At 40.5% G+C, this 21,421-nt stretch overlaps 2 protein-coding genes across 2 annotated transcripts in view; both read right to left on the bottom strand.

Annotated features, from left to right (window-relative positions):
• The window catches only part of Bx (Beadex), a 433,930-nt gene that overhangs the window by 350,303 nt on the left and 62,206 nt on the right, over window positions 1-21,421 (bottom strand). The gene's annotated exons all lie outside the window — the stretch shown is intronic.
• LOC137248388 (UV excision repair protein RAD23 homolog B) lies at window positions 6,270-8,037 on the bottom strand. The gene has a single exon (XM_067779308.1). The coding sequence runs from the start codon at window positions 7,817-7,819 to the stop codon at window positions 6,800-6,802; it is 1,020 nt and encodes a 339-aa protein (XP_067635409.1). The 5' UTR covers window positions 7,820-8,037; the 3' UTR covers window positions 6,270-6,799.

Genomic DNA, 21,421 nt, shown 5'->3' with positions numbered 1-21,421 from the left:
GTGGTGTCCTATCCCCGCTTTTGTTTAATTTCTACATATCTAAGCTACCTTCACCACCGGAAGGAGTCACAATCGTTTCCTACGCCGATGACTGCACAATAATGGCCACAGGCCCAGGCCCAAAGATCGATGAGCTATGCAATAAAATAAACGGCTATCTCCCTGATCTCTCCAGTTTTTTCGCCTCGCGAAACCTGGCATTGTCACCGACTAAATCTTCCGCGACCTTATTTACAACATGGACGCCCCAAATGTCGACCATATTGAACATCCACGTCGATGGCACTACGCTACCGACTGTCCTACACCCCAAAATCTTGGGTGTGACGTTTGATCAGGATCTACATTTTGGTGCGCACGCAACCGCAATTGTTCCAAGAATTCAGAGCCGTAATAAAATCCTCAAATCCCTTGCTGGCAGTACCTGGGGAAAAGATAAAGAAACGCTCTTGACCACATACAAAGCAATTAGCCAGCCGATTACGTGCTACGCGTCACCCATATGGTCGCCAAGCCTAAAAACCACCCACTGGAAGAAACTACAGGCCTGCCAAAATACTGCTCTCAGAATCGCCACGGGCTGTCTTCTTATGTCCCCAGAACACCATCTGCATAATGAGGCGAGAATACTCCCCATCAGGGAGAGAAATGAGATGCTGACCAAACAGTTTCTGTTGAATACCCAGAAACCTGGGCATCCCAACGGACATCTGATTGACGAACCAGCACCGCCTAGGGGCCTAAGGAGTCATCTCCGTAAGCATTTTGAGGAAATACGGCACCTGAGAACCCAGCCGTATGAAGCGGAAAAACACAAGCAGGTCCTTGGTGAACTGCATAGACAGGCGTCGGACCTTTATGTCGGGAATTGCCCGGTGAATCCAGTACTTGACGAAAAATATCCAGAACTCGCAGAAGAGGAACGCATACTCCCCAGGGAAACGCGTGTCACTCTTGCTCAACTTCGTTCTGGATACTGTAACAGGTTAAACTCTTACCTATCCAGAATCAACCCCGACATACAAAATGTATGCCCTGCTTGCAATGTGTCCCCACATGACACCAACCATCTCTTTAATTGTAATGTGGAACCAACGCCTCTAACACCCCTTTCCTTATGGTCCTCCCATGTTGAAACGGCAAGTTTCCTTGGACTCCCGTTAGAGGATATTGATGACAATTTGTGATCGGTCGCGGCTATTGGGTGGGGCGAGCATTGCTACAACAACAACAACAACACAGGGGTGGACCATAATGATAAACAGCTCATTTGGATAAGGATATTAAAGGATAATAAAATGGGGAAGCATATTCAAAGCGTTGTTTGGGAAAATGGTGTTTGTTGTTGTTGTTGTAACGATAAGGACACTCCCCGAAGGCCTGGGGAGTGTTATCGATGTTAATGGTTCTATGCCGGACGTTCCGCTAACAAGCACCATTTAGGTACTAACTCGACCATCACGAGAACGATTTGGTATTACCACATGAAACCTTCTAGGCCATCCCGAATTCCCACCCCCTACATCCATAAGGAACTCGGGGTCGCCAGAGCCTCAACTGTTAAAGAAACAAGATTCGCCACGGGTAGATGAGGTTGACAATTGGGTTGGAGAAGCTATATATTGCGCTGGCAACCCCTTGAAAGGGTTACGCTACACAAACCTTTGAAACTGGGAAAATAGTCTAAGCAGATAGTTTGGATGAAATTCCTGGAATTAAAAGGGGCGGTATCCATATGGACGGCATACTGAGTGAACAGTAATTCTTTGAAAATCCACCAGAAAATGTCTTCAGTACCTACAATTCTGGGATCCAATGAACGGAGACGGTCAGCAACAATAAAATAAACCAAGTTCATATCAATGTGCAGCAAAAAGGCAAGAAAAGTTCAAACGAATGTTGTAGGTACATAACCAAATTTTTATGCAAATGAAAAATTGTTCATAATAAAATATGAATATTTATTCAAAGTTGCTTTGTTAACTATACATTCCTGGCAAATGTCTCATAATTTCCATGATAACGGAGTCATAAAAGACTTTATAGGATCATATTTCTGAAGCTCATATTTTTAACATATTTCGGACTCATATCGGATTTTTAAATTATGAATGCTCCGAGAATGTTTGAGAAGCTTAAATTGTTTTTTTTTTTAATTCTCAAATTTTATAATGTTCAGTACATTTTTCTAAAAAAAAAAAAGAAACATATCGACCTATCCTAATTTAAAGGTCGTAACTTAAAAGCTTTATTAGTAAGGACCTACAGCAGCGAACAGAAAAAAAGCAGTGGCAGTTTTTATAGAACTGCATCAAAAAGAGAAGAATTTAACTCCTTTTATTTTGATATTTTAATCAAAAATCTTTATGTATTTTGTAACTGAAATTTTTCTGAGTATGCAATTTTGTAGCCCAATCAAGTTAAGTCTAACAAAGTACAAGTTATGGGTAAACTTACCATTTTTTTCCGAAAAGTCTTTAGAATTCTTCTCTATGCAAAGTGTAAATTGAGCTACAAATTTCATAATCGAAAAATTTTAGAGAGCTCCAAATAAAAAGTTAGAAACTTTTGTAATGTTTACTGGAATTTCCGATTTTTTTCGGAAACGCTTTTGACATTGTTTGGCATATATCCAGTTACAAAATTCATAGAACTTTTTTCTAACTAAAACAATAATAATTTAATTAACGAAATTTGAAAAAAAAAAACAAATTGCCACTGCTATTTTTCTGTTCGCTGCTGTATGTAGTACAAAAAGTATCAGAAAATATAATTTTTTTGACAGAAGATTTTAATATTATTTCTTTTCACATTTCAAGGATATGCACAGCACTTGCTCAGTTGCCTCGATGCCTCTCTGTTCAACAGCAGGCTACCGATGGCTAGCGGAACTCTGAATTTCCTACAGTCATCCACGTCCGGTAAAGTTATACCCATTCTGACGAAGAGCTCCGCCTGAAATGTTGTCTGGAATATTACTATGCTCCCATCGGAGGAAATGTTAAATGCTCTAGCGATAGTAGAATTGGGTAGCATGGCATCCACCATCCTTAAGCGCTGCGACATCCACTTGATAGACACTGCAGCGAAAGCACATATTTAACACTTGCGGCATACAGCGAACTCCTGAAAGAAAACCCCGGCAACATTATCTTCCAACTTTGATCCAACCGTGAGCCACTTAACTGGTCCACTCCACCAGCTAATTCCCTCACCCCTATATTCTCTTAGGAGAATGAAGCCTCCAAAACGGAAGGTGTTCTCCGTAGTCAGCCTCTCTCTTCGAAGCTCGTTTACCTGCACAGTCCAATTTAGAGGGCACAGAGTATCCTGTTGTGGCTTGCCTCTTTTTGCAATTCTCACCACACTCCGCTGCGACAGTTCTGGTACATCGATCCCGCCACAGACGGGTCGCGGACGGAGCTGACGTTATCCGAACTAACGCGGCCAGCTTCCATCGACCTCCTGAGTCGTGATTGTGATAGAATGAGATAACCACCCGCTCGATGCCACAAGGACTACGCCTACTGACTGTGAGGGGGGAGTATGCCGACCGCTCGGCAGCACACTTTATAAGCCTAAGGCCGAGGTAATAGTATTCGGCGACCTACTCCATCCTTCCGTGGAAAACGCCCCAAATTTTAATGAGCATCTCGACTTAATGCTGTTTATATTCCATTTTGATGGATGTGTGTGTATCGGCGTTTTGCCTCGTTAGCCGCTAACCCTCTCTCCCATTTTATTTTTGGTTTGCTCTTTCATTGACGCATTGATTAGCAACATAAATTCGAAAAGTTTGTCATAGAACTAGAATACAACCATATATTAAGTTTATAGGGCAACATTAAACATTTTGCTTAATCTGCCAAACAATGCCTGGCTAATTCACATTTACTCAGCATTCACTTCAACTACAATTACGAATACAGATGAATACAATGAACTCTATTTGTAAATAAAAATTGAAAGTCAGTCATTGAATCAGAAATTACGCGGTTAAGTTGCCCTTCTTTGGAACTCCTTAACATGGAGGTCTATACATTGACAGAGCCGAAAAAATCTGCACCAGGGAAAGTAGAAAAGTTGTCGTATTCTTACCACGACATGGGGCAGTCTTTGTACAGAAAACAAAAAACAAAAAAAAAACCAAGTAAAGATGTCTAAGTTCGGGTGTAACCGAACATTATATACTCAGCGTGAGCTTCAATTGTTCATTTCATTTCAGATAAATTACTTTTCTACATAACCCGTTTTAAAAAAAATGTCTCCCCATTTTCTCTTACAGTAAAACCTTATAAGTGAAATATCATTGATTCAAAACTATTTATTGCTAAGTTATAGCTTGTTTTCGTCTACGACCCTTTTAAAAATCTTTTATATAAAAGTGGGCGTGGTCTTTAACCGATCTCGTTAATTTTTCTTCGAAGCATTTCTTATAGTAAAGGCAACTTCTCTGCCGAATTTTGTTACGATAGGTTTAACGATTTTTGATTTATGATTAATAATATTTGTAAAATCGATTTTATCACAAGTGGGCGGCGACAGACCCATTTTAAAAAAATATTTTCAAATTTTTATCAAGAGTCTCAATATCAGTCCACACGTCAAATTTCAACATTCTAGATGTATTATTTACTAAATAATCAGGTTTTTTGAGTTTTCCAAAATGTTATATGTATATATGAAAAGGGGGTGTGGTTATCATCCGATTTCGCTCATTTTCAATACCAATCTACTCTGGGTCCAGGTAAGCTCGTGTACAAGATATCTCAATATTTACTCAAGTTATCGTGTTAACGGACAGACGGACGTTAATATACTCTGTGTGCAAAGCACGCTGAGTATAAAAAAGATCGAGATTCTCTTGCTTGTTTTCAACTTTTTCTACAAATTGACGACAGCTGCCGAGGAACGACCCAGCTTGGAAACTTATTTTTTAATTGAACAAAATTCTATCTAAATTTCGATGTTGCGTTGCCCGGGACTTGAACCCAAGACCGGCGGTATGAGAGACAGAGTACGTTACCACCACCCCACGGCGGCCACAAGGTCTTTGAACTATTGTACATAAATATGTTCGGTGAAACTGCAAAGATATCATTAAGAAGAACAAAGCCTCCGTCCTAGTCACGGTGATGTTAAAGAATTTGTCTTCTGTTATATTCGGTTGCTGGTACCTTCACCGACTCTCTAGCAAAAGAGTCGGTTCGCCACGTTGAAGCATCGATTCGGTTGGTAAGTCGAAACGTCCCGTAGCAGATTAAGCGAGTAGTACTGGCAGATAGATGCTTGGATTTTAACACTGCTAGTTTCGGTCAGTGAAAATTGGGAGAGTGATAGTGAGAGGTGAAAAGCCTCTTATCCAAGGAATAAACATTTTTTTTCCCTCACTATTCTTTGTCGCACTTTATTGACGACTTTCATGAGTCTTGCGAAGATGTAAAAAATATTTCTGACCAATTGTTTGTCTAGAAACTTAAGTCTTAATCAATTTCTCTTCACTTCAGCGATTTTTTTACTGAAGAATAAAGTCATTAGCGCTATTTTTCGAAATCCCTGCAGATATGTGTGTATGGAGGACTTATTGGAACCGGCTGCATTACTACTGCAAACGATGCTGAATGAACTCAAAAAACAGTCCACAGACCGCTTACTGTTAGTTTTATTGTTAGGGAATTATACAGCAGCTTTCAACACCAAGGGGTGTCTAGCATTAATTGCGCAATTGTAGGAACGTTGTATGAGAAATAAATTAGGATATAAAGTTTGCGTATTATATGTATGTATATGCATTTAAAATGTGTTCAAACTATACGTATCTACATACATTTAAATATTTTCAATCAATACATTGCCATTAGCAAATATATATCAGATTACCTAATTTATGCTGTATTATTTTAAAAATCAGAAATTACTTTGCTTTTGTGAAGCAAACGGATTAGATTCATTCTATTGTATGACAGTATTCATGAAATGCCTGTTATAACTTCATTCAACTTAGCCAATGAGGTGTGAATAAAAAAGTGCGAATCTAAAAAGCAATCTTGAATATGCAGTTTGCATTATTTCATTTGTAAGAAAAGGGTGTCCTCATTGCTAGCAATTTGCAGCTGAAGGTTATGAAAGCATCAATCATGACTGAATGAGGTCTACGTATGTACATCACTGCTTCAACAGCGGTTTTGGAAGGGTAGGTTGCTCTGCAATACAAATAAAATTATCAAAAATTATAAAATAGCATAACTGAAAGTAAGGCAAACCATTCATTTTTTATTTTTTTAGCTTGTTTATTAATGCAATTCAGTTCAGAAACATATTTCCGGCAAACAAAAATGAAACATACTCGTACATTGCAACATATGTAATTAATATACTATGTATGCCTACATAAATATAATGAAGAAGATATCCTTTGTCATTATTATTGTTGTTGTAGCAGCAATTATTCTTGTGAAACAGGTCGCTAGTGAATAGCATCTAATTAAAATTAAAAGAATAAATATTTCCTTTTTTTAAGTTTTTATTATTTCGGTTTTTTATATACCAAGCCAAGGAAGGCGATATCATGTTTCTTAAGTAGTTTGAAAGATAAGTAATTAATGGGTTTGTCTATGTGTAGGTATGAGTTTTTTCAATCTTCAATTAAACCGGCATTATAATATTCTTTCCCTGTATTTTTTTATAATGTCTCTCGATAAGTTAAATATTTGAATTAATATTTGCTTTTGCTCTTTCTATTTAATTATTTTGCATTTGAATACAAGAAACTTGAAATTCGTATATGTTCAAAACATTTTCAGTTGCGGCGACGACCACCGGGTGCAGCACCACCACCCTCTTCATCTTCGTCATCATCATCTGAGCCCTCAATTAGTGAGCTAAGAAATTCCTGTTGATTTTCGTTGATTAGTTGTAGAATGGCGGGATTTGCTTCGCCGACACGTTGTATGGCATCGTTAATTAGCTCTGGATGTTGTTGTATAGCCCGTCGTAAATTCCGAAACAACGGATCACTGCGAAACATTTCAAATGGTGACATACCCAAATCAGCATCAGTTCCCTCGCCACCATACAATACGGCATCTTCTGGTTGCATTAATACAGAATCGGGTATACCCTCAATCAAATATTCAATTGCACGTTCTGGATTATTGAAGCTAGCAGCTAAGGCTTGTCTTACCTCAGCCTCTGCATAACCCATGCATACAATATTTGCAACCATTTCATCATTAACGCCACTTGTGGGTTGTGCTGGTTGTTGCCGTTGTTGTTGTTGTGGTGGCGTTGAGTCAGCTACAGCAGCAGCACGTTCTGGTGTTGGTGTTGATGTTTCATGTCCAGCTTCAGTAATCACTGTTGTAACTGGCGGTGTACTTGGTGGTGGTGTTGTTGTTTCTGCTTGTGCTGTAGTTGTCGTTTCTTCTTTAGCTGTTGCAGTTTCCTTTTTTGGTTGTATTGATGCACTACCAGCAGCAGCTCTTGCAATCGCTGCTGCACCCGCTGTTGCTGCCGCCGTCGTCGGTTCCGCCGCTGCTGCAGAGCTGCCAGCACCTGAAGGTACTGTCTCCGTGCCAGTAGATTCTTCGGGCTGCTTCAATACCATAACAACAAGAAATTTCTTTGCATCTATATTGTATGCACTTAATGGTTGTTCATTAAATAGTATTTTACCGGCATAGATAAGTTTTTGCAATTCTGGTTTAACGCCAACGTCTGGATACAGCGACAACTCCTTTTTCAATTCGTATACGGTTTTTGTTGGATCAATATCAACCATGAGTGACTTCTGGCTCAGCGTTTTAATTTGTAGCTTCATTTTTATTACTTTATTTTGAATAAGTAACAACAAGAAAAATTATTTATAGTAATAAAAATGAAGGAAATTCGAGCACACGATAACTTTTTCTACTTTTGTTTTGTTTTACACGTTAAAGAATGACATTTGTCAACTCATGCTCTTATTAGTGATGTAAAATGAGTAAAAAATCGATACTCGGCAAATAAAGGAAAACCGAAGAACGACGAGTAATTGGTACGCGAGATGGCGTATTTGTTGGTGTTTCCAAGGGTGGTGGTTGCTTATGAAACGAGTACCAATGCACGTGCATGTTGAAATTTGACAGCACTAGTGTATGCGAAGAGCGCGAGAATGAAATGGTATAAAATTAAAAGTCATTCACATATAGAAACGTCAAAAATGGTGGTGGTTGCAAGAAAAAATGCTGCCATACGTTTCAACAACATTTTACGCTACAACTACTTTCGGGTAGATAGCATTGCATACCTGCGGGCAAGTTAAGTGTTGCTAAGTTTTGAGTAATCAGTAACAAGTAATGTTCATTTAACAGAACTGTAAGTGACAGTTTTGTAGTCAAGTCTATGCTAACCCTGCAAAAATCGCGAGTACTCCATGCATGCATGTATGGAGTACTCGCTATGGACCAAGCGAGTGCTTCAAAATTAACAATTCATACAAAAAATATGGTCCAATTAACATTGCGATGTCCTAGGACTGGACCATATACTCCAGCTCCGCATTACATCAGAGTAATCCGTGGAGTACCCACAGTCCAATAAACATCGTGTAGTGATTACAGTCGTTAAAAACGAGCAATGATCGGCTTACAATATGTTCGTGTAGAAACATGAGTTGGTCCATTGCTGCATTACAGTGGAGTATAATGGTAAGTACTCCAGTGGACCACATGATCCAACGATTTTTGCAGGGAAGTATCAGTAATGGGCCCATTAAAATTTATATGGACTGCGAAGCGTCAAACTTTATATACACCTCTGAAATTGCTGCGTATAAAATGTGTCCTACTAAATTTCAATACGCATTATACTCAGATGGAACTGAAATATGTGTCTATGTTTCACCTCAACACTAATTCTATGTTTCACCTCTAAAAATTGTGTGTATCCACTATTTATCGCAATAGATTCAGCTATATATGACCCGGCCTATGAAAAGGTGGCTTATGACTCAAAAAAAAAGAATGCAAAAAGAAAAACAACTAAGCAAATGAAGAAATGCATTGTTTATCTTTAACAGCTGTTTCTTTTTTGAGTCATAAGCCATCTTTTCATAGGCCGGGTTATATATGTTATACATTTTGGCCACAAGAGGTTTGTGTCTCCGATTTTAGGTACACCCTGTTCTGTAGCTAGTTATTTAACCACTGCCGCTAAATGGGTCCCCTAAGCATTATCTAAGCGTTTTTTTACGCGTAAACGTAAACGTATACGCTTGTAAAAAAAAAACACGGCTAATATATCAGATAGCTTCATTTTTATACTCAGTTGAGCAGAGCTCACAGAGTATATTAAGTTTGATTGGATAACGGTTGGTTGTACATATATAAAGGAATCGAGATAGATATAGACTTCCATATATCAAAATAATCAGGATCGAAAAAAAATTTGATTGAGCCATGTCCGTCCGTCCGTCCGTCCGTTAACACGATAACTTGAGTAAATTTTGAGGTATCTTGATGAAATTTGGTATGTGGATTCCTGGGCACTCATCTCAGATCGCTATTTAAAATGAACGATATCGGACTATAACCACGCCCACTTTTTCGATATCGAAAATTTCGAAAAACCGAAAAAATGCGATAATTCATTGCCAAAGGCGGTTAAAGCGATGAAACTTGGCAGATGGGTTGAAGTTATGACGCAGAATAGAAAATTAGTAAGATTTTGGACAATGGGCGTGGCACCGCCCACTTTTACAAGAAGGTAATTTAAAAGTTTTGCAAGCTGTAATTTGGCAGTCGTTGAAGATATCATGATGAAATTTGGCAGGAACGCTACTACTATTACTATATATGTGCTAAATAAAAATTATCAAAATTGGATGAAGAACACGCCCACTTTTTAAAAAAAATTTTTTTTAAATTCAAATTTTAACAAAAAATTTAATATCTTTACTGTATATAAGTAAATTAAGTCAAAATTCAACTCCTGTAATGATATGATGCAACAAAATACAAAAATAAAAGAAAATTTCAAAATGGGCGTGGCTCCGCCCATTTTCATTTAGTTTGTCTAGAATACTTTTAATGCCATAAGTCGAACAAAAATTTACCAATCCTTCTCAAATTTGGTACGGACATAGACTCTATGACGGTAACTGTTCTCTGTGAAAATGGACGAAATCGGTGGAAGCCAAGCCCAGTTTTTATACACAGTCCACCGTCTGTCCTTCCGCTCGGCCGTTAACACAATAACTTGAGCAAAAACCGATATATCTTTACTAAACTTAGCCCACCTACTTATCTGAACTCACTTTATCTTGGTATAAAAAATGGCCGAAATCCGACCATAACCACGCCCACTTTATCGATATCGAAAATTACGAAAAATGAAAAAAATGCCATAATTCTATACCAAATACGAAAAAAGGGATGAAACATGGTAACTGGATTGGTTTATTGACGCAAAATATAACTTTGGAAAAAACTTTGTAAAATGGGTGTGACACCTACCATATTAAGTAGAAGAAAATGAAAAAGTTCTACAAGGCGAAATCAACAGCCCTTGGAATCTTGGCAGGAATACTGTTAGTGGTATTGCATATATAAATAAATTAGCAGTACCCGACAGATGATTTTCTGGATCACCTGGTCCACATTTTGGTCGATATCGCGAGAACACCTTCACATATACATCTAAGGGCCACTCGCTTTTAAAAGCCTCATTAATACCTTTAATTTGATATTCATATCGTACAAACACATTCTAGAGTCACCCCTGGCCCACCCTAATGGCGATATCTCGAAAAGGCGTCCACCTATAGACCTAATGCCCACTCCCTCTTAAAATGCTCAGTAACACATGTCGTTTGATACCCATATCGTACAAACATTCTAGAGTCATCCCTGGCCGACCCTAATGACGATATCTCGAAAAGGCGTCCACCTATAGACCTAATGCCCACTCCCTCTTAAAATGCTCAGTAACACCTTTCGTTTGATACCCATATCATACAAACACATTCTAGCGTCACCCCTGGCCCAGCCTAATGGCGATATCTCGAAAAGGCGTCCACCTATAGACCTAATGCCCACTCCCTCTTAAAATGCTCAGTAACACCTTTCGTTTGATACCCATATCGTACAAACACATTCTAGCGTCACCCTGGCCCACCCTAATGGCGATATCTCGAAAAGGCCTATAGAACTAAGGATTACTCCCTTACTCACCCATATCGTAAAAACATTCTAGAGTCACCCTTGGTCCACCTTTATGGCGATATTTCGAAAAGGCGTCCACCTATAGAACTAAGGATTACTCCCTTTTAAAATACTCATTACCACCTTTCTTTTGATACCCATATCGTACAAAAACATTCTAGAGTCACCCCTGGCCCACCCTAATGGCGATATCTCGAAAAGGCGTCCACCTATAGACCTAATGCCCACTCCCTCTTAAAATGCTCAGTAACACCTTTCGTTTGATACCCATATCGTACAAACACATTCTAGCGTCACCCTGGCCCACCCTAATGCCGATATCTCGAAAAGGCCTATAGAACTAAGGATTACTCCCTTTTAAAATACTCATTACCACCTTTCATTTGATACCCATATCGTACAAACACATTCTAGAGTCACCCCTGGCCCACCCTAATGGCGATATCTCGAAAAGGCGTCCACCTATAGACCTAATGCCCACTCCCTCTTAAAATGCTCAGTAACACCTTTCGTTTGATACCCATATCGTACAAACATTATAGAGTCACCCCTGGCCCACACTAATGGCGATATCTCGAAAAGACGTCCACCTATAGACCTAATGCCCACTCCCTCTTAAAATGCTCAGTAACACCTTTCGTTTGATACCCATATCGTACAAACACATTCTAGAGTCACCCCTGGCCCACCCTAATGACGATATCTCGAAAAGGCGTCCACTTATAGACCTAATGCCCACTCCCTCTTAAAATGCTCAATAACACCTTTCGTTTGATACCCATATCGTACAAACATTCTAGAGTCACCCCTGGCCCACCCTAATGGCAATATCTCGAAAAGGCGTCCACCTATAGACCTAATGCCCACTCCCTCTTAAAATGCTCAGTAACACCTTTCATTTGATTCCCATATCGTACAAACACATTCTAGAGACACCCCTGGTCCACCTTTATGGCGATATCTCGAAACGGCGTCCACCTATGGAACTAAGGATCACTCCTTTTCAAAATACTCATTAACAGCTTTCATTTGATACCCATATCGTACAAACATATTCTAGAGTCACCCCTGGTCCACCTTTATGACGATTTCTCGAAAAGGCGTTCACCTATAGAACTAAAGCCCATTCCCTTTTAAAATACTCATTACCACCTTTCATTTGATACCCATATCGTACAAACACATTCTAGAGTCACCCCTGGTCCACCTTAATGGCGATATCTCGAAAAGACGTCCACCGATATACCTAAGGCCCACTCCCTCTTAAAATGCTCAGTAACACCTTTCATTTGATACCCATATCGTACAAACAAATTCTAGAGTCAGCCCTGGTCCACCTTTATGGCGATATCCCTAAATGGCGTCCATCCATAGAACTATGGCCTACTCTCTCTTAAAATACTATTTAATACCTTCCATTTGATACACATGTCATATAACCACATTCCAGGGTTACCCTAGGTTCATTTTCCTACATGGTGATTTTCCTTATTTTGTCTCCATAGCTCTCAACTGAGTATGTAATGTTCGGTTACACCCGAACTTAGCCTTCCTTACTTGTTATATTTCGTTCTCACCAAGGCAAGGTGACGAGCCCTCGGTTAAATCGATAATTGTGAAAATTTGGCGGTCCTCCACCGGGTTAGGGGGTCAGAATATACCCGGTAGGTATGCCTGTCGTAGGAGGCGACTAAAATACCAGATTCAAAGGGTTGTATAGCGCAACCGTTTCAGGTTGCCAGCGCAATATATAGCTTCTCCAAACCCAACTGTCAACCTCACCTAACCGAGGCTCTGGCGACCCCGAACTCCTCATGGATCTAGCGGGTGGGAGGGAGGGATGGCCAAGAAGGTCGCATGTGGTCATAACAAATCGTTCCCAAGATGGTCGGGCTTGGTACCGGAACGTACCGGATCTGCATCCGGCAAAGGACCATCAACATCGATAACACTCCCCAAGGCCTTCGGGGAGTATCTTTATCGTTACAACAACAACAACAACAACATTTTGTTGAACAAATCGGGAAAACTATCCAAACAGCTGACCTTTGTTAACACTTTTTCTTTGCACAAAACGGAGACGTGAACCTTCACTGAGCATGGAGAAAATGAAAGGTTCTATAACTTATATTTCCAGTGACGGCTCTAAAAGAGCTAAATATAGAGAATTTAGATAAAAGTATAAATGTTTTCAAATACAGCGATGCGTGTGCTACATTTTTGAGACCCGCCCTTCCATCTATATTTGTACCAGGGATGCACCTTAACGTTAAGCTAATCGTTTATCAAAAAATTTCCACCGTTTCCGTTGAAACACTTCGAAATATTATCGATAAAGAAATTATCAAGATAAATTGTATATCGTTTTTAACCGAAACGAAAAGCTTTGGTTTACGTTAAAAACGTTAACAAAAACGTGATACTTTATGTTTGAATTGTGCTGGCAATGCTATAGCAATGGTGAAGCCGTAAGGTGGGAACAACGAGCGCACATACACACACAAACTCTATGTAATTTGTTTGTGTAATTCGTTGGTGGTAATGTCAAAAATACTCTGAGAAATGTTCGTACTGTCAAAATTCATGAGAAAAGTTGTAATCAGCTTGGATAATGCTTTCACCTTTAATGACTCCGCCATCAATCAGCTTTGCCAGCATAGTTTGAAATTAATCATCAACATAAACGATTTGATTTCGTTTTGATATGGCAGAAAACGAAGCGAAATCATTTCGTTAATTTGACGATCTTAACGTTAATAAACGAAACGAAATGACTTCGTTTCGTTTATTAACGTTGATTATCGTAACGAAATGATATCGTTTCGTTGGTTAAGCATGCCTGATTTGTACCCTTTTGGAGGTATTAAATAAGTGCGAATTTCGCCCATAAATTCCATTGACTTATCTCGCCAAGTTGGCATTCACCTTTTCTTCAATCGAGCCTCATACAGCAAAGAAGTAAGAATAGACTCAGATTTTCGTAGGCATTATTCAGAGTAAAAAATTATCTAAACACTATTTCTTTTTTAGTTTCCACAATACAAAAGTGGAAATTGAAAATAAAATAGAGAAGTCGTGGGAAGAAGTCAAATTTTGCTGTTTTTACAGGGTGCGTAAATGTTGAAGCCAGAACGGTGTGGCGTTTTTAACCATTGTTTAACCGTGCTTCGTGATACGGTCTATGGTATAGCCATTAAAGCCGACCATCCCTATGCTTGAAGCACAAATTACACACAAAAGATCAGCTGTTTTTTATAGGCAAGTTTTACGTCAACTTCTTTTAGCTCTTGTTTTTTTTCTCTTTCTTTCATTCGCTCAAGCAGTCAAGTGTGACGTAGATGCGCAGAACGAAGCAATTTTGAACTCGTGAATGCGCAATTTTATGAGTGTGATTTGTGTGCTTGAAATCACAGAAGCTCACGGATGTGAAGGAAGTTCTACATATAAGCAATTAATGAAGCCGATCCCGTAATTACAATTTAGTGAGTGTGAAAATTGACCGTGGGGATATTTCAGAATATCAAGGAATAGCTATGTATGCAGTCAGACTATGTCAACTTTCTGATTTGCCGCTTGCTAAAACCGATGGATGGTTGATGAATCTTTCTAAGTTCTGCCTATAGATTGCAGATATATGGAGCTGGCTGAGCAGTCAGACAATTGATTATTCAACATATATGTCCTACCAGGTTTTTTGGTATCAGTAGCAGTTCGACTATGCACTCATGGTCGTGATGAAGATGGAAAATATTCAAATTAGGATGACTGGGACATAAATCTCCTTGTCTGCATAATTATTAAAATTTCCGTTTCAAGGTGACCTTAAATTTCCCCAAATCAAAGATCTGAATGAGGTCGCTTCCCAAGGTCGTCGGTTCTATGTACCGGAGCGACTAGGGATTTTTCCCGAGCAAGGACTGCCATTTCAGTGTAACCCCATTTATTTTGTTGCGTCCCTCCCACAAATTGTCATCCTCCCAGCGGCTACTTGCAGCGGGACTGCTCCATATTCTCTTGCTCCGGGAAGGTATCGAGCCCAATGCGGGTCCGTCTCCTGACCCCGGTCCTGAGAAATGGTTTTGCTGCATCTGCCGGAAAAGAATCTTTTTAGGACGGTCATACTCTTGTCAGTGTGTCCCGTGTAAGGGATGGTTGCATCGGACAGGTTGTTCTGGGCTAGATCCCAAAACCAGACGTCCACGTAACTTCTATAAATCTTTTGTGGCTCCTTGCTGTTCATGCCCTTGGACGTCCCGTAGTATGCGCCTTAGCGCCCCCACTACCTTCCAGCAGCCCCCCTGCTCAGCAAGCCACAACAAGTACCCGCTGCTGCTCGCGCCCCACGGCGCCACCAACTCATACGGATGCTCCCACTCATACCTACAATCTCCGTAGTAGAGTCGGGAACAATGCCGAGCATCAGCCCCTGCCTGGGAAGATTACGGAGATAGTCGATTTCATGAAGCGGCACAACATCCGCATTGCTGCGATTCAAGAGACTAAACTCACAACAAGATCTGCACTGCAGACCTGTTCTGGGTATAATGTCCACAGAAAAGATCGCGAGAGAGGAAATGGAGGCGGCCTCGCGTTTATCATACACCACTCTGTGCAATATCATATATTTGATCCCGGCATCCACCGCAAGGACAGTGTCTTAGAAGGTCAAGGCTTATCTGTCCGGTCAGGCGATGCACAGATAGAAACCATCAACATCTACATCCCTCCTGACACCTGTTGCGCTAGTGGATACCGCCCTAATATCAGCGCCTTTCTCACTGGCAACAATCGCATTATCTTAGGCGATTTCCATGCCCATCACGATCTATGGCATTCAAACTTGCGGGTGGACAGTAGGGGTGAGATGTTGGCGGATCAAATAGAAGAAACGACGTTCTGCACAATAAACGGAGACGCCCCCACACGTATGGTAGGAAGTTGTCACAGTTCGCCGGATATTTCAATCGTGAGCGCAGAACTCGTAAACTGCGTCAACTGGCAGCCGATGATAACATTGGCATCCGACCACCTGCCTATACTTATTTCGCTCGAGCGTACCGACGACTTCATTGTCACAGAAAAACGCCCTTTCATAAACTTTAAAAAAGGAAAGTAGGCACAATGACAAAGTTTCCATCGCCTTTCGCGATAAATTGCTGTCGGATGCGAAGAAATGCGCGAGCGCTTTCTGCCGACAATATATAATGCATTCTACGGTCGACAAAGATAGACGGAGGGCCAACAGACACGCACATAAACATAAATTCAGCGCGTCACCAATTACCATCACCGCCAAAGAGGTTGAGGATGCCATCCAAAGCAGTGGGCCCAGACGGCATAGGCATGCCGATGCTTAAAAGTCTAGGCAAAGAGGGTTTCAAATATTTAGCACATGTCTTCAACCTGTCTCTTTCCACCTTTGTTATTCCCGAAAAATGCAAAATGGCTAAGGTGGTCCCGCTACTAAAGCCTGAGAAACCAGCTAACATAGGAGAGTCATATCGCCCGATATCTTTCCTATCACCAGTAGCCAATACGCTTGAAGCCATTTTGCTACCCTATTTCAAAGCAAATTTGCAGCTAGCCTGTCATCAGCATGGCTTCAGAAAACTCCATAGCACCACCACCGCGCTAAATGCCATTAGCACCCATCTTGCGGTTTGTTTTTCATGGCGTCTTCGTTCTCGACTCCCTTTAAACATAAAGAAATGTTTTAAAATGACATTTGCTAAAATTTTGCATTTTCGAAGTACGTCCTACCACATTTCTAATACTGTCCTTCAGAATGTTGTCGAAGTAAAGGACCTAGGATTTTTTTTGATCAGAAACTGTCTTTTAACAAACATGTTGATTTCATCATTGCGAAGGCCTCTGTTCTAGGCTTTATTCGTCGGAACTGCACCAAGTTCTCAGACCCTTATACTCTTAAAATGTTGTATATAACTTTTGTTCGCTCACACCTTGAATATGTAGTTTTTGTCTGGAGGCTGTATAACCAGGTATCAATAAAAAGAATAGAACGTATTCAAAAGGTGTTCATTAATTTCGCTTTACGGTCCCTCAAATTTGATACTCCCATTCCACCCTATGCATCACGTATTATGCTACTTGACCTACAATCTCTCGAAACCAGTAGGTCAATCTTATCTTTGACTTTCATGTTTAATGTTATTCATGGTACCATAGATTGTCCTTATCTTCCGGAAAGGATTACTTTTAACATTCCACGGCGAAATCTTCGCGTCACCTATCCTTTTTACTGGAAAAAAGTCAAAACTAAATTTGCCAGTAATGCTCCTCTTGCAAGATCTATGCGCGAATTTAATATTCTATCCCAGAGTATTTCCCTTGATTTTTCCTTGGGAAAACAAGCTTTTGAATATTTTACTCCCTTATTTTAAGTAGGTATGTTTCATTTTGTAACCTACACCATTGCTATTAGTCTGTAAGAAATGTTCTTTCATAGACAGTATTGAATAAATATAAATATAAATCAAAACGCCCACCATAGAACAGTACTCGTTGCGCTAGACCTATCAAAAGCTTTTGATACGGTCAACCATGGCACGTTACTGCAAGACCTGGAAGGGTCTATTCTTCCCCCAAGTTTAAAAGGTCGACCCCAAATTATCTGGGTGGTCGGCAGGCATCGGTGACATCAAAACCAAGAAGAATTAAACAAGGGGTGCCACAGGGTGGTGTCCTATCCCCACTTTTGTTTAATTTCTACATATCAAAGCTACCTTTGCCACCAGGAGTTACTATCGTTTCCTACGCCAATGACTGCACAATAATGGCCACAGGCCCAGGTCCAAAGATCGATGAGCTTTGCAACAGAATAAACGGCTACCTCCCTGATCTCTCCCGTTTTTGCGCCTCTCGAAACCTGGCATTATCACCGACTAAATCCTCCGCGACCTTATTTGCAACATGGACGTCCCAAATGTCGACCATTTTGAACATCCACGTCGATGGCACCATTCTACCGACTGTCCTACACCCCAAAATCTTGGGTGTGACATTTAATCAGGATCTACATTTTGGTGAGCATGCAGCCGCAGTTGTACCGAAAGAGAGCCAGAGCCGTAATAAAAGCCTCAAATCTCTTGCCTCCAGTACTTGGGGAAAAGACAAGGAAACGCTCATTACCACTTACAAAGCAATTGGCCAGTCGATTGCATGCTACGCGTCCCCTATATGGTCGCCAAGCCTAAAGACTACTCACTGGAAGAAGCTACAGGCCTGCCAAAATACTGCTCTCAGAACCGCCAAGGGCTGTCTTCTTATGTCCCCAGAACACCATCTACAAAATGAGGTGACAATACTCCCCATCAGGGAGAGAAATGAGATGCCAACCAAACAGTTCCTGTTTAATACCCAGAAATCTGGGCATCCCAACAGACATCTGATTGATGAGCCAACACCGCCCAGGGGCTTAAGGAGTCATCTCCGTAAGCATTATCAGGAAACACGGCACCTGAGAACACAGCCGTATGAAGCCAAAAAACACAAGCAGGTCCTCAGTAAACTCCACAAACAGGCGTCGGATCTCTATGTCAGGAATTGCCAGGTGAATCCTGTACTCAAAGAACAATGCCCTAAACTTGCGGAAGAGGAACGCACACTCCCTAGGGAAACGAGAGTCACTCTAGCTCAACTTCGATCTGGATACTGTAACAGGTTAAACTCTTACCTATCCAAAATCAACCCCGACATACAAAATGTATGCCCTGCTTGCAATGTGTCCCCACATGACAACAACCATCTCTTTAACTGTAATGTGAAACCAACGCCTCTAACACCCCTCTCATTATTCCCCCCCCCCCCCCCTCCCCTGTTGAAACAGCAAGTTTCCTTGGACTCCCGTTAGAGGGTATTGATGACAATTTGTGATCGTCCACACCTATTGGATGGAGCGAAGCACTGCTACAACAACAACAACGTTCTAGGCCATCCCGCCTTCCCAACCCCTAGATCCATGAGGAGTTCGGGGTCGCCAGAGCCTCGGCTGTTAATGAAACAGGATTCGCCACGGATAGGTGAGGTTGACAATTGGGTTTGGAGAAGCTATGTATTTCGCTGGCAACCTGAAAGGGCAGCGCTACACAACCCCGTTGAATCCGTCGCCTCTTACGACAGGCATACCTACGGCGGGTATATTCTAACCCCTAACCCGCGGGGTGATCATCTTATATCATAAGGCCGGAAAACAACAGCTTGGACTGAGCATATAACCTTACATCTTTCAACTTAAAATCGGTCGACTTTCATTCTAAAACATCGTTTTGGTTTAACGAAGACTATTGAAATCAATGTTTCGAACAATGTTCCATGGGGGTGGAGCAGGAATGGCCTAGAAGGTTCAATGTGGTCATATTAAATCGTTACCGGAACGTACCGGATCTATATCCGGCAAAGGACCATGAACATCGATAGCACTCCCAAAACCTTCGGGGAGTGTTCTTATCGCTCCGAAAACAACAACAACATTTCTTGTATGTACATATACATATATTTAGATTAGTATGTAAATACATAAATACAAAGTGCTAAACAAAAGTAGTTGCAGAAATCTAACATTTACTAATGGGTCTGTGCTATATTTCAGCTGCTTATAATTTTAAATAATCACCCCATTGGGAAATCGCTGGTGTTACCCCTTTCACAAAAGACACATTTTCTAAGCAGTTCCTCTTATCTACTGAGCAGCCAATGACAGCAGACCGAACCGGTTGAATGGCAAATGCAATGTAGCAATCCCTTACCCATGCTTGTTCAATGTTTGAATACTGATTTATCGCTTTGGTCACTTTCGGACAGTCCCAACACGACATACCCAACGCAGCGACCCTCATTCATCACAATTTGCCTATACAACTTTCTTTGTCCTACTAAATCCCATATGCTTGTTTTTGCTTTTTTGTTGGGATTTTTTTTGGTGAGTTCTGATAATTGAACTTTTTAGTTTCTATTAAAATGTTTTAATTTAAATTAAGAAAAATTACAAAACATTATTTTGATTTTATGTGCACAGAAACAAGATATAACAAGTAAAGAAGGCTAAATTCGGGTGTAACCGAACATTACATACTCAGCTGAGAGCTTTGGAGACAAAATAAGGGAAAATCACCATGTAGGAAAATGAACCTAGAGTAACCCTGAAATGTGTTTGTATGACATGGGTATCAAATGGAAGGTATTAAAGAGTATTTTAAAAGGGAGTGGGCCATAGTTCTATAGGTGGACGCCATTTCGGGATATCGCCATAAAGGTGCACCAGGGGTGACTCTAGAATATGTTTGTACGATATGGGTATCGAATTAAAGGTATTAATGAGGGTTTTAAAAGGGAGTGGCTCTTAGTCGTATATGTGAAGGCGTTTTCGAGATATCGACCAAAATGTGGACCAGGGTGACCCAGAACATCATCTGTCGGGTACCGTTAATTTATTTATATATGTAATACCACGAACAGTATTCCTGCCAAGATTCCAAGGGCTTTTAATGGTAGGTGTCACACCCATTTTACAAAGTTTTTTCTAAAGTTATATTTTGCGTCAATGAACCAATCCAATTACCATATTTCATTCCTTTTTTCTTAAAATCACATTTTATTTCGACTATAACTATGCCTCTATCGGTTTGGTCGTATTGCTTTTTCATTTTTGTAAAAAGCCAGCGACATCTGTAAATACAGGCTGATAATAAACTAGAGCGTTAATTTTAAACAAGTAAGGAAGGTTAAGTTCGGTTCTCAGTTGAGAGCTATGGTGGCAACATAAGGGAAAATAACCATGTAGGAAAATGAACCGAGGGTAACCCTGGAATGTGTTTGTATGACAAGTGTATCAAATGAAAGGTATTGAAGAGTATTTTAAGAGAGAGTGGGCCATAATTCTACAGGTGGACGCCTTTTCGAGATATCGCCATAAAGGCGGACCAGGGGTGACTCCAGAATGTGTTTGTACGATATGGGTATCATATTAAAGGTATTAATGAAGGTTTTAAAAGGGAGTGGTGGTAGTTGTATAGGTGGACGCCTTTTCGAGATATCGCCATAAAGGTGGACCAGGGGTGACTCTAGAATGTGTTTGTACAATATGGCTATCAACGAAAGGTGTTAATGAGTATTTTAAAAGGGCGTGGGGCGTAGTTCTATAGGTGGACGCTTTTTCGAGATATCGCCATAAAGGTGGAGCAGGGGTGACTCTAGAATGTGGT

Source organism: Eurosta solidaginis, chromosome 4 (assembly GCF_040869045.1).
Source record: "Eurosta solidaginis isolate ZX-2024a chromosome 4, ASM4086904v1, whole genome shotgun sequence".
Classification (NCBI taxonomy): domain Eukaryota; kingdom Metazoa; phylum Arthropoda; class Insecta; order Diptera; family Tephritidae; genus Eurosta; species Eurosta solidaginis.
Note: the sequence above shows the minus strand (reverse complement) of the source record. Positions and strands in the feature narration are given on the sequence as shown.

Excerpts from the sequence above, each read along its gene's own strand:
- LOC137248388 (XM_067779308.1), bottom strand. The coding sequence starts at position 7,819 with ATGAAGCTACAAATTAAAACGCTGAGCCAGAAGTCACTCATGGTTGAT.